Source organism: Dacryopinax primogenitus (assembly GCF_000292625.1).
Source record: "Dacryopinax primogenitus strain DJM-731 SS1 chromosome Unknown DACRYscaffold_4, whole genome shotgun sequence".
Taxonomy (NCBI): domain Eukaryota; kingdom Fungi; phylum Basidiomycota; class Dacrymycetes; order Dacrymycetales; family Dacrymycetaceae; genus Dacryopinax; species Dacryopinax primogenitus.
Window position 1 is genome coordinate 1,536,277 of NW_024467201.1, and position 12,720 is coordinate 1,548,996.

Consider the following 12,720-nt stretch of genomic DNA (forward strand, 5'->3'; position numbering starts at 1 on the left):
CTTGGTCATATGACCTGATCACCTGACTAGGCTGAGTAAGCAAGATGTTCTAGCAGGTTCCACCACAGAGGTATAAATATAAGGCCTACTCTGCCTGGGGACTGTCTCTTCAGACTTGGTCTCTTAGGATCATCCACAGGTACCTATACTGTAGATAGGTCTTAGTCATCAGGTCTACTCCACTTCCTTGTTGCCTGCTTAGACTCTTGGCACTCTTAGGTGAGCAGACTTGGTCAGCCTGTGTTGCCCTAACAATAGGTTGCAGGGGGATAAGAAGGAGAGGCAGAATCATAGGAGATATGTTGACCAGGCTCCATCATTGTGAAGGTCTGCAATGAGGTAGAAGTGCAGCCTGGGTGTTGATTGATGAGCATAATGTACAACATGACTGTGGTGCAGACTTGACACATGGGGAAAGCATTTGTGTGGGTTTATGCAGCCCAAAGTCTTTGCATGAGGGGGTTGACCCCCTCATGCAGGCAAGTGATCTACATGGACCCTGGGGAGGTCTGTGAGGCTGTCAGAGTTTCAAATTGGGCTTTGTGAAGCTTGGCACAAGCCAATGCCGCATTTTTAGCATCTGCAAGCCCCTTGCAGATGCTACGGGATGTCATCCAATTAATGCCTGTAGGGCATTGTAGTAAGAGTTATATACAGAGTTTTGGTTCACCTGGGCCTCACTCTCATTTGCAAGACTTTTTAATATGGAAATCAGTGAGTGTTGAGGGCACAATGTGCTTTCAGTGTTCATGACACTTACATGTTCAATGCAGTGGGGGCTGACTTTAGGCAGATGCATGCACACTCACAATGTAGGTACTGTAGGCACTGCAAGGTCAAAGAAGAGTCCCTATCCAAAGTACTCAAATCCTCCCTATATACATTTGGAGCAGTTTGGACTTTCAGACTAACTATCCTAACTCCACTCCCAATCTATATTATCTAAGGCTGTGTATAGGCTCCTTTCAGACACCATTCAGATGTCGTTCAGAGTACTGCCATCCAAATGTCAAATCTGAGTTCAAAATTAGAATGTGCAGCACAGGCTAGGCAGAAAGGTCAGATGTGAATTGAAATTGTACACTATGAGCTAGGTGCATGCAATCAATTTCTGTACTACTAGGACTTGCCATTGCAATTCATCCATCACACTGAGCGCATCAGCCATGATGCCGTAAATCCGGAGAAAGGGATTAATCCGAGTGGCTATGCCCCGTCAGAAACGTTGACATCAACTGCTGTCCCGTATCATTACGCACGCGACTTGCTTACATTCCCGCGCATACTTATCCCTTCCTATCTGCTTTGCTTTCCCGTACACCCCTATAGACAGCTCAGCATCTCTATCTGCACCTTCCGCTCTTGTTATCTCTCCGACCGCTCTCTCTTAGCCCCTTTCTCTCGCCCAAAACACCGCACAAGCGATGCCATTCGATCTCGACCACTGTATCGAGCAGCTGCTGCACAAGCGTCTGCTGGGAGAGCCACTCATCCGTGAGATATGCGAGAAGACGAAGGAAGTGCTCATGCGAGAGAGCAATGTCGTGCATATCCAGGCGCCTGTTACGGTCGTAGGGGATATACATGGGTGCGTTCTCTTTTCCTGGATATTGGGCTGGGACTTGTTGAGAGGAAAAGAATCTGACGTTTTGTTCAGGCAGTTTTATGACTTGGTGGAGATATTTAGAATAGGAGGGTACTGCCCAAATACAAATTATCTCTTTCTTGGTGCGTCTCCCTCCTCTGATCCGTGAATGCTGCCTCATGCAAGCACAGGGGACTACGTGGACCGTGGACTCTTCAGCGTCGAGACGATAACCTTGCTTACGTGTCTGAAACTTCGATATCCGGACCGGGTACAGCTCATCAGAGGGAATCATGAATCACGAGCTGTTACGCAGGGGCGTCCTCACTTCTCCATAAACCGCTGTCGCTTACGTCAACGCAGACCTACGGGTTTTACACTGAGTGCATACGAAAGTACGGCAGTCCGAACGTGTGGATATATTTTACGGATATGTTTGATTTCCTCACGCTGAGTGTGGTGATTGATGACCGAATATTCTGCGTGCATGGCGGTGAGTGACCGTGTACCTGTGAGAGGGCAGTACTGATAATGTGATTGGGCCAGGCTTGTCGCCGAGCATACATTCGATTGACCAGATCAAGGTGGTGGATCGATTTAGAGGTACGTCGTGCTACCTCAGGTCCTGCGTGTTACTGACGGGATCATCTGCAGAGATCCCGCACGAAGGTCCCATGGCAGACCTTGTGTGGTCCGACCCGGATTCTGACAAAGAAGACTTTGCAATCTCCCCCCGTGGGGCAGGATATACCTTCGGTTCTCAAGTAGTGCGCAAGTTCCTCGAGATAAACCACATGTCGCATATCCTCCGTGCGCACCAGCTGTGCATGGAAGGCTTCAGCGTATCGTTCGACAACCGGCTGAGCACCGTCTGGAGCGCGCCGAATTACTGTTATCGGTGTGGGAACTCGGCGAGTATATTGGAAATCGGACCTGGACAGGAAATGCACTTTAATGTCTTTGAAGCGGCCCCTGAGAACGAGAGGGATGGACCGCAGCAGGCCCAGCAGGCTTCGATGATGAAGGTGCGGCACTTTCCTTCTGGTCGAGAGTTAAATGCTCATATTGTCACAGATCGAGTATTTCCTCTAATCCGGGTTCGGGGCATCCGCACATAGGGTTTCGATCATATACAGTGTCTTTCAGAACATCCTATGCATGGGAGGAGGGAATATGTATCCTAGTTGTATTTTCTCAACCGTTTTTTGTAGCAAGTTTGATACATACCCCTGGGATTACGTTTCTGCCCGGCAATATTGTGTACAAATCGAGTCATCCATCGCCGACGCCAGGGCCCAAGGCCGAATTTGACATTTCTACGCAAGTGCTTCTTTACAGGCCCGTTAGGGATCGTTCTCCACCTTGATCTCCACCTGTGCGGTCGCTTGCCCAACACCTGTGCGGCCGTCTCCCCCCACCTGGGTTCTTGATCCTCTTCCTTTGGCTGTTCTCCCTCACTTTCACATCAACTATGGCTTCAGGTCCGATGGACTCTGTAGAGGAGATCATGCGGGACGACTCGGGGCTCGCGCAGACCGCGAAGGACCTTCTGGCCGGAACGGTAGGCGGTGTCGCGCAAGTGCTCGTGGGCCAGCCTTTTGATATCGTCAAAGTGGTGCGTAGCACTCTGAGTGGGAAGGGGAATGCAAGGGAAGCTGATGTCGTGCGGAGGGTAGAGGATGCAGACTGCTCAGGCGGGGACGTACACTGGGATGGGAGACTGTGCGAGGAGGATCTTGGTCAATGAGAGCCCGTTCGCATTCTACAAGGTGTGCAGCTAACGCTTCTTTGAGGAATCGCGCTGAATGCTGGGCATATAGGGCACCCTCACTCCCCTGCTCGGCATCGGTGTCTGTGTATCGATCCAATTCGCTGCCTTGCAGTCTGTCAAGCGTTTCTTCACCCAGCAAAACCTGCGCTCAGGCCGCGGGGGCAAGACGGGAGAAGAACTCGCCGCCGGGCAACTGTTTGTCGCCGGTGCCTGGGCGGGGTTGGCGAACGGGATCGTGAGCGGGCCGGTGGAGCATATCAGGATTCGTGCGTTTACTTTTGGGGATCGGTTCACTCGACTAACACTCGATACACAGGATTGCAGACCCAGCCCGCGAGCGCACCGTTGTACAAAGGTCCATGGGGGGCGATCACGAGCATATACGGACAGCACGGCATTTCCGGTATCTTCAAGGGCCAAGTTCCGACGTTCCTGCGTGAGGGACTCGGATACGGAGCGTACTTCTGGTGCTATGAGACGCTCATGCAACGGGAGATGAGAAAGAGGGGATGTAAGAGGGAGGAAGTGCCGGCGCTGTGGGCGGTCGGGTTTGGTGCCGCCGCCGGTTATGCTGTGGGTATTCTTGTCTTGGTGTCCTTAGTGTTGACTGACGTGCACTAGTTGTGGTTCACCATCTACCCCATCGATGTGATCAAGTCCCGTATCCAGACGGACGGCTTCACTCCCTCAACACGGCAATATTCTGGGACGCTAGATTGTGCACGCAAGCTCTGGCGCGGGGAAGGAATAGCTGGCTTCACACGTGGACTGGGACCTACACTGTTGAGGAGCCCGTTCGCGAATGGGGCGACGTTCATCGCTTTTGAGCTGGCGTATCGGGCGTTGAGCTGAGCCGATGGAGGGCGGAGGTGCAGTAAATGTAGATTGTTAGACCATAGACGGACGTGTGCAACGTATATAATAGCACGATCTAATCAACCTTTGTTTTCAACTCAGATGACCATGCTTTCCACCCACTGCACCCAAGTTTAAGGCAGATCATCCCAGAAGATAGGAGGCCAATAGGGACGATTATGTTGGTCCTGGGTCTAGACGAGCATCGCCTGCATCAGGAAGGGGCCCGTTTATCTGAGGAATCACTGATGGAAGGGGCTGATGCAGATGGGGATTGGAATAACAGGGCCCTGGTTGGACGGATGGGTTGTCGATAATGGATGTTGGAATGGAAGGGCGGGTGCCTTGTATGGGCGATGCGGACATTGCATTAGAAGGAGGAGGAGAAGAATACAAAATTTGTTACTCTTGTTGAACAAATATACTCGTAAGAGTTGTTTATATGTCGATGCGCCCACCTCCGCTGCATAACGTTAGGGTCTCATCCACTCTCCAGACAATCACATTCTTCATCCCGTGTTCGTGATATTACTCTCCCGTGCTGTGCTCATCGTCGGCACCACTTCCATCACCGTCCAGAACGTCCACGGGCAGCGCTTACCTGTGCCTTCATCTGCTTTTGTTACTCGTGTCTGCTTCTGGATATCAGAAGGTCAGAAGGACAGTGTTCTCAATAGGCACGGTCGTCTTATCTCGGTCGAGGCTGGCTTCCTTGTTTCGACGCTTGGTCGGCAGTGCTTCGCCAAACCGCCCCCGGTCGCGGCCGAAGCGGCGCACGGCCCAATTCTAGGCACGGTCGGCGGCGTTGGGGGAAGACTCTCTCGTATCGGCAGCCCGCTGTTGCACGACCGCTAAATCCGAAGGACAGCCGAACGCATACATCTAGCTCTCCCATCGTTTACACCCTGTTGTGCGTATACATCTCCCTCCTCTTGTTCCCCACTTCACGACCGCACATATCATGCCTCGGTACGCCTCACCAGAGCCTGACGAGCGCACCGTCCTCCTCCCCACCCAGCCTCAACCGCCTCAGGTGCCCATCATCCAACTTCCCTCACCGCAGAAGGTCTCTACCCCACTACCCACACCCAACAACAACGAAAAGAAACGAATATCCCCGCTCGAGCTCCCATGGCACAACAAGGTCCTCCTCCTCATTGGCGTATGGACCGCTACAAGCCTTGCAAGTTTGAACATGACCATGGTCGCTACTCTCATGAGCTCGATCTCGTCCTCCTTTGGCGCATCCAACCAGAGTGCTTGGCTCGGAACTTCCTTCCTCCTCGCTACAACTGCTTTTACCCCACTGTATGGAAGGTTGTGTAACATATTGGGCAGGAAGTGGGCCAATTTGACCGCTTTGTGTTTGTTTGGACTGGGAACGACCATGTGCGGGTTTGCAACCAGCTTAGAGGGGCTCATACTCGCCCGCTTCGTGCGTTCTCACTCTCACTCTCTGGTGCTCATACTGACAATCCACAGATTGCCGGCATTGGTGGTGGCGGTCTCGGTATCACCTCTTCCGTGATCGCGGCGGATCTCTTCTCTCTCCGTCAGCGTTCCCTTCTCCAAGGCATTAGCGCAGTCTTCAACGGCGCCGGAACTGGCCTTGGCGGCCCCTTCGGAGGGTACATGGCCGACCGGTTTGGTTGGCGCTGGGCCTTCCTTGCCCAGCTACCCATTTTTGCTCTGAGCTTTGGCCTCTCCGTCTGGAACAACAAGTACTACACTCCCGGCCGTGGCGCAAGTACTTGGGAAATGATCAGGCGTATTGATTGGGCAGGGAGCGCGTGTCTCCTCGTGTTTGTTCTGAATCTTCTACTCTTCCTATCGTTCAAATTCAACTCTGAGAGCCCGTGGAGCTCCCCGGAGGTCATCATTACGTTCTGTGGGATGATTGCCTTTGCGGGGATCTTCATCCTCACTCAGCTGTACGTCAGCCCAGAACCAGTGCTGAGCAGGAAGCTGTTGAAGATGAAGACGCCGATGATTGTTGCCGCGAACAACTTCTTGGTCGCTGTGTGCAATTTCGGTGTTACGTGAGTCCTCACAATTCCGCAACGGTTTGGGAAACTGAATCTGGTGGATAGCTTCTACTTCCCCGTCTGGTTTGAAACTGTCGCCCTGGAGTCAGCTGGGGAGGCGGGCTTGCATCTGCTCCCTAACGCGCTCGCATCTTCTACTGGCTCCTTGTTCGCGGGATGGATCATGTCTCGTACAGGAAAATACAAGACTCTCAGCAACATCTTTGGTATCGTGCCTGCGTGTGCAGCGGTAGGGATTGCACTGATGCACTCGGGGACGAGCCAGTGGCTCCAGTGGGTCAGCATCGTCCCCCTCGGGTTTGGCAACGCGGTGGTCTTCCAGACGACTCTCAGTGCGCGCTCTTTCGGTATCTCACAACTCCTGATCTGATTCTCCTGATTCAGTTGCACTTCTTGCCTCGGTTGGGAGCGGCCAGGTGGCGGTAGCCACGGGTTTTGCCGGCCTCTTCCGCTGTATTGGCCAGGTGTCCGGCGTCGCCTTCGGCGCAGCGTTCTTCCAGAGCCTGCTGCTAAATCAGTTACAACAGCGGATCACCGGACCTGACGCCGAATCCGTGAGTTTCTCATTTGTGCTGCTTTCAATTGTGCATCTGACACGCGATAACAGCTTATCACTAAGATTCGGCATGACGCGAAGATTGTCCCTGAGCTACCATCCGATCTGAAAGAAGAGGCTAGGCAAAGCTACGCCTACGCGTTACGCGCGGTATTCATCTTCTGGTGAGCCACAGGCAACTGGAACGAAGAGACAATGCTGAACTTGGAACAGCGCGATATGCACATCTCTTGCATTTGTCGTTCGTCTACCTATGCCTGAACACTCGCTAGACGAGCCTCCCACCGCTTCCCGCCCCGGCAGTCCAGATTCGGAAGAATCTGAGGAGGACAAGTCATCCGAAGAAGAAGACGAGGAGGCAGCGATCGGCGTTTCTAGTGAAACGAGTGTGGAGACTCCTACAGACGTGGTTTCTGTCCCGGTCACACCACGGTCCACCCGCCCCAGAGTGCGCAGATACTCGACGTACGAGACTGGGGACGGGTTCGCCTATCCTCAGACGCGCCCGAAGTTGCATCGGCGGAAGGCTGCTGTGCGTAGCGTGTCCGAGCGCCCGACGGGCGGCAGGTCAAGGAGCAGGATTAGGGACAATCACGATGGGCGCGGAGTGATGGAGGAGCAGGAGCCGATGGCATTTTCTCTCCCTACTGCGGACCCGATCTTTGTTCAGGAGCGCGAGGGCCATCTGGCGCATAGGCGTACGAGTGCTGATGCGGACGGAGATGCAGATCGAGAAGACGAAGGGGAGCCATCAACGCCCGTGAATGGACATGGACGGCCGATGGCATTCTCCCTTCCTCCACCCAGCCCAGGGATCGAGGATTGGGCGACCCAGAGCCATCATCATCATTTCTACGGGGAGGAGGTACATTGGCTGCCTGAGGCGCCGGAGGTTGGCAGTCCTCAAGGTTCGAGTCCGCCAGGCGAGGAAGCGCTCTGGACTCCGGAGAGAGAGGCGGTAAGGAGCCCTGGGCAGTGGAGCGAGCTGAGCGGGATGAGCGGGCTGGGGAGTGTGTTGGAGAGCGATGGGGAGGAGGAGAGCACGCCGACGGTTGGCACTCCTAAGGGTTATTTTCCTCCTCAGAGACGGTGAAAGTCTTGGGGAGGAATATGTACGTTAAAAAGAGGAGATACCCTTGATTGGATCATTTTGATTTCACCCCTGTATATACACTGCATGCATGGAATGTACAGCGTTTACAAGTTAGTTGTCTTGGTGCAGGAAAGGATCGAGTCGGTTCATCACGTGATTGTTTCAACCTTGGGAATGTGTGACAAGAAGAAAGAAGAGACACGAACTACTGGGAACTTCTTTGTATTTCACGATCGTCACCAAGAGAGTTATACATCTGCGAAAGGATGAGTCCCAGGATACAAGCTTCAACTTCACTGTTGGTGTATTCCTTCTCTTGTATCCTTCCTCTCCTCCTGCCACCTCCACCATCGCGTCCTCTCCTCCTTTGCACGCATTACAGCCATCTTGGATAGCACTGCTTGGCCTGTCCACTTCATAGCGCATACACCTATCTCCTCTATGAACAACAGCAACAACAACCCCGTCTTGCCTCCTATGTCTCCTCGGAACGGGGAGAGGGAGGCGCATATACCCGACTCGAGCATCCATCTTCCCTCTGCGTCAGCACCATATGTAGCCCACAGTCATGCAGCGCCCTTCACGTACCATCTTGCCGGAAGTATGGGTTGGAACAGTGATCCCCAACAACACGTTCAGCAGCAAAGGTCGCCTCAGAAGCCCTTTAACGTTGCTCTGTACGCGATACACGCCGAGGAGAAACCTCATCAGCAGGTCCACGTACACGGATACACCCATTTCAACCCCCATTATAATCCGCGCCAGCAGCAACACGTCCAGCCTCAAGAGGACGTGCTCATGTCGTCTATCCCCACCTCCGGGCATCCTCTTTTGCCGCAGGTCGTCGTTACTTCCTCGAGCGAGCAGCCCCTGGCGAAGCAAACAGCTACAACTCCAGGTACTTCCGTCTCCTTACAAAATCGCCAGCTCGCCCCACCCCCAAAAGCCGTCAGACAGAAGGTCGAACAGAAGATGTCTCCGGGCTTCTTGGGAAGCGAGGATATGTCCGTGTTCAAGGAGTTTGCAGATATGGATATTGGATCTCCCGGTCTCGGCGTGAACAGGCTCTTGGTGGAGGCGATCCATGAATAGTAAGCCTATCAAGTATGATTTGGGTGGAATGAGACCTGACATAGAACATAGCTTCGTCAAGAAAGGCTGGTTCCTCACAGCAAAGTCTCTCCAACAAGAAGCACTTGGTACGATACGAAGACCTCGTACATCGGCGATGGTGCGAGCGGAGAGAGAACTAGCTCAGAAGGCTGTCATGGCCAAACCGCCTCCTCCCTGGCCGGCCACAGAGAAGAGTGCGATGTATAACGTGAGCGGTTGACAGTAGTGCCGTGCACCACATGCAGCTGATGGTTCTAAGTGGTTTGAGGAATATTGCAGGCAGCAATTGTTTCCCGCGACTCGTGTGCGTCAGGCGCAGTATCAAAGACATCCTCCGCCCTCGCCGCCGGCAGTCTCGGCTCAGCGGGACACATCAGGCAACAATCAGGCAGCAGGACTAGGTTCATCTGGCCTTGTAGCGGCTTCTTCGGCTAGTCGCGTAGCAAACCCACCAAGCAGCGTGAGTCGCAGCCTTGGCAAGAGGAGTGTTCTCTGATAGCATGACATCAGGTACAGACAGGGTCAGTGAAAGAGGCCGCGGGAAGACAAGATAGGGTCAGTAGTAGCCTCTTCTCTTCTCGAAGACCACGGAAGAAACTGACCATATGTCCATTCAATTGCATCCTTCGTACGACCACCACTGCTTCGACCCCTCAACCTCCTGCACCTGTGTCACATCAATGCTCTTGTATCCTCTAGCATGGCGTATATCGTCCGCCAATGGCGGGATTGTCTGGTACAGGAGGCCGCGGAGACCCTATTGTGATCGCGCCCTCTCCGCGTCCCCGGAGCGTATCCGCGGAGCAGCCTCGCAGACAGACTGTCGATGACCTGATCGAAGAAGAACGAGAACGCCAGGCTCTCTTCTACCCACATGGCAACGGAACTGCTTCTTCTTCGAGCCCTCTAATTGGGTCGTCGCGTGCAGGAGGCGTCAATGGCTCGAGTCAAACATCGGCGGATCAGCGGTCGGCGCAGATGCAAACACGACCGGGGGTGGGAAGGCCGCGGGCAAGTACAGCGCATGGAGACGTCACCATGTACCGACTTCCAACATTGCTGGAGGAGAATACGGATGATGGGAATGATAATGGCCCGCCTCAGCTCCCAGCATCCCAGCCCCGTCGTCCTCCTCTACCTGTGTCTACATCCGATACCAGGCTAGTCACCGCCCTCAATCGTGGACACCACGCACGCTCGCCGTCTGGAAGTGCTCTGCAGCCAGAAATTGCTGTGATGAAGCTCGGAAGGAGCCCCAATGCTCCGTTTGGATCTATGACAGCCAATCGTGTTGCAACTGGCTCTGCTCCTGTCGAAGGCAACCTGTCTCGAGATTCGTACAACAAGATGACGACCAGAATCACGCGCAGAAACTCGAAAGGAAAGAGCGATGGGAAGAATGTGCCAACTTCTGATATGAAGAAGAGCGTTATCGACAAAGGCAAGGGACGAGCTGTTAGTGATAACAGGGGAGGGCCAGTCATCGATGTCCAAGGCAAAGGTAGAGCTACGGATACCGATCTCAATATGTCTCCTGGCAAGAACAAAGCGATCGATGTAGATCTCGAGCGGCCTAGGAGTCAAAGGAAGGGCAAAGGAAGAGCGCCGGATACGCAACAGGCAGAAAGCAGCAAGACACGCAGAGAAACCCTTACGTTCCCCGCTCAACCTGATGAGCGCTGGCCCGGATTTGACGCACGAGACTTCTATAAGGAACATGAACCTGATGAAGTGGAGAATATGAAGGTTACAGGGATGAGGCGGCTCGAGCCGCCTTCCGCTCCGGAGGCGTCGACCTCAGCATCTGCCCCGCAAGCGCTGCCGGAACAGCAGCCATCACACCCCGTACCACAACAGCATATGGTCTGGTCCGAGCAACAGCAAGCTCTCGTCAATATGGAGCAGGATCATATACCCCACCTCGCCTTACCAGCCTCTGTCGAGCAGACGTACACAATCCAGGCGGAGCCGTTCGTCCTCACAGCAAAAGTCAACTCCTCTGAACATTGGCCAAACCCAGCTCCAGATGAAACCGGCCAGACAGCGATTGACGAGCTCGGCAGGCAGACCTGGGATCAGGCCGCCACGCCAGAAGGAGCTCAAGCAGGACGTGCGGCCTCACGTGGTGTAGATTCTGTCATGCATGACCTGTTTGGAACTCCCTCACCTGCGCCAGCGGAGCCAATGTCATATCCACCTCCCATTCAGGATGGGGCCGTTCAACCTGTGCAGCAATCTGCACCTCCCGTTCTCGAAGCAGTTCCAGGCACTTCTGAGCTTGTCCAGGTTCCCCAAACCCAACACGCCGTGTCCGAGCCGGCATGGCTGGGAGCTCAAGCCCCTGCCACTCAAGCACCTCGGGTATTGACACCGCCTCAGCCTGAGCTGCAACCAGTTTTCTCGCCAAACCTCCTGAATCAGCTGTTTGGGTTCATGGATCCCTCGCTCTTCCAATCCCCGCAACTTCCGGTACCAGAAGAACTTGGGTTGTTGGATATTTCATTCTTTCAATCTCCTCCCCTTCCTATGGCACACGAAGGTCACGGGATAAATATGCACATGCCTAATATGGGGGATGCTCTGCAGCCTGTCCACCAACATGAGGGAGCAGACCAACTGATGACTGTCACACAATGGGAGCAGTTACAGCAATCAGGCATTCCCAACCACCCGCACGCACCCGTGCCCTTCTCCGCACATGCTCACGAAACCTCTATGAACACTTACACGAATCCACAACAGCAACAGAATATACGATATCATGACCCCGACCCGGGACTTATGATCCAAATGCCTTATTCTATGCCTTCCCAGCCGCAACCGACTTACCAGCCTAGCACGTTCCAGTCAAACCCTTATTTCCCGATGACGCAACTTGCTCCGCAAATGAACTCAGTTCCTGTCCCCACCCAGGTCGATCATCAGTCTCAAGAACCACAAAACCCTAGGGAGCAGGTCGTTCATGTCGAACAGGATGACGTAGAGGAACTGATGTCCTCTGGCGGAAGTTCGCCCATCTGGATCCCGGGGAATAGTAAGTGGTCAGGGGACTTTTGGAGAGAAGGAAGGGATGGGATGCATTCAAACAAGTAGTAGATATGGACACTTTTAGATAGACAGACGAGGACAATGAGCACGCTCTTTTACTGTATCTTGCACATGATCACCGATCTTGCCCGATGGGGTGCGCGTGAAAATGGAACCGTCGTCTGATAGCGATAGGGTCAGGCTATCTAGAAGTTTAGAAGCTGTAAATCAAGGCCAGGCGGGCAGAAGATCAACATCGGCACAAGCACATGAGCAGGACGACCGTTTTTCAGCCGCGCCCTTCACCCATGTGCACACTTTGAGTACCTTAATCTCCGCTGGGCGATAAACGAAGCTCTTGATCCGTGAAGTGGGCGCTTGAGCACCAGGTGTCACCCAGGAATGAACAAGCTGAGGGAGTGTTATTACGGTAGCAGGCAACGTTTTGTTGTGTCGTAATCTGTCGCCAGCAGTGAGATGGGAGGATGAAACGGTTGTCGACGAGACGACGTGTTGGTCGTCCCTGGAGCCGCGTAAGTGGGGTCCCTACCTGATCATGTGACTCCGCTGTCACGTCCACCGCGTGGACCCTGTCGTGTGTCAGGGCATCTCGTTGTGATAACACCCAATATCCACATGTTAAGTTCATGAAACAAAGACAACAGAGAAGAATGT

At 53.7% G+C, this 12,720-nt stretch overlaps 5 protein-coding genes across 5 annotated transcripts; all 5 read left to right on the forward strand.

Annotated features, from left to right (window-relative positions):
* Positions 1 to 1,328: 1,328 nt before the first annotated feature.
* Positions 1,329 to 2,772, forward strand: DACRYDRAFT_21019 (Metallo-dependent phosphatase). The gene is made up of 7 exons (XM_040772191.1): positions 1,329 to 1,588; positions 1,658 to 1,728; positions 1,777 to 1,901; positions 1,949 to 2,078; positions 2,132 to 2,188; positions 2,240 to 2,610; positions 2,660 to 2,772. The coding sequence occupies exons 1-7, from the start codon at positions 1,425 to 1,427 to the stop codon at positions 2,675 to 2,677; spliced, it is 936 nt and encodes a 311-aa protein (XP_040631389.1). The 5' UTR covers positions 1,329 to 1,424; the 3' UTR covers positions 2,678 to 2,772.
* A 320-nt stretch (positions 2,773 to 3,092) lies between these two features.
* DACRYDRAFT_48230 (mitochondrial carrier) lies at positions 3,093 to 4,208 on the forward strand (the record flags this gene model as incomplete). The annotated part of the gene is made up of 5 exons (XM_040774815.1): positions 3,093 to 3,200; positions 3,262 to 3,354; positions 3,406 to 3,622; positions 3,673 to 3,929; positions 3,978 to 4,208. The coding sequence occupies 5 exons, from the start codon at positions 3,093 to 3,095 to the stop codon at positions 4,206 to 4,208; spliced, it is 906 nt and encodes a 301-aa protein (XP_040631390.1).
* A 585-nt stretch (positions 4,209 to 4,793) lies between these two features.
* On the forward strand, positions 4,794 to 7,905 carry DACRYDRAFT_114812 (MFS general substrate transporter; the record flags this gene model as incomplete). The annotated part of the gene is made up of 6 exons (XM_040769881.1): positions 4,794 to 5,646; positions 5,694 to 6,250; positions 6,302 to 6,588; positions 6,641 to 6,810; positions 6,864 to 6,976; positions 7,026 to 7,905. The coding sequence occupies exons 1-6, from the start codon at positions 5,173 to 5,175 to the stop codon at positions 7,903 to 7,905; spliced, it is 2,481 nt and encodes an 826-aa protein (XP_040631391.1). The 5' UTR covers positions 4,794 to 5,172.
* A 477-nt stretch (positions 7,906 to 8,382) lies between these two features.
* On the forward strand, positions 8,383 to 9,514 carry DACRYDRAFT_105557 (uncharacterized protein; the record flags this gene model as incomplete). Its single annotated transcript, XM_040768104.1, has 3 exons — positions 8,383 to 8,996; positions 9,049 to 9,226; positions 9,278 to 9,514. The coding sequence occupies 3 exons, from the start codon at positions 8,383 to 8,385 to the stop codon at positions 9,512 to 9,514; spliced, it is 1,029 nt and encodes a 342-aa protein (XP_040631392.1).
* Positions 9,515 to 9,738: 224 nt separating this feature from the next.
* On the forward strand, positions 9,739 to 12,111 carry DACRYDRAFT_114813 (uncharacterized protein; the record flags this gene model as incomplete). Its single annotated transcript, XM_040769882.1, has 1 exon — positions 9,739 to 12,111. One exon carries the CDS (start codon positions 9,739 to 9,741, stop codon positions 12,109 to 12,111), a length of 2,373 nt encoding a protein of 790 aa, XP_040631393.1.
* Between the last annotated feature and the right edge of the window lie 609 nt (positions 12,112 to 12,720).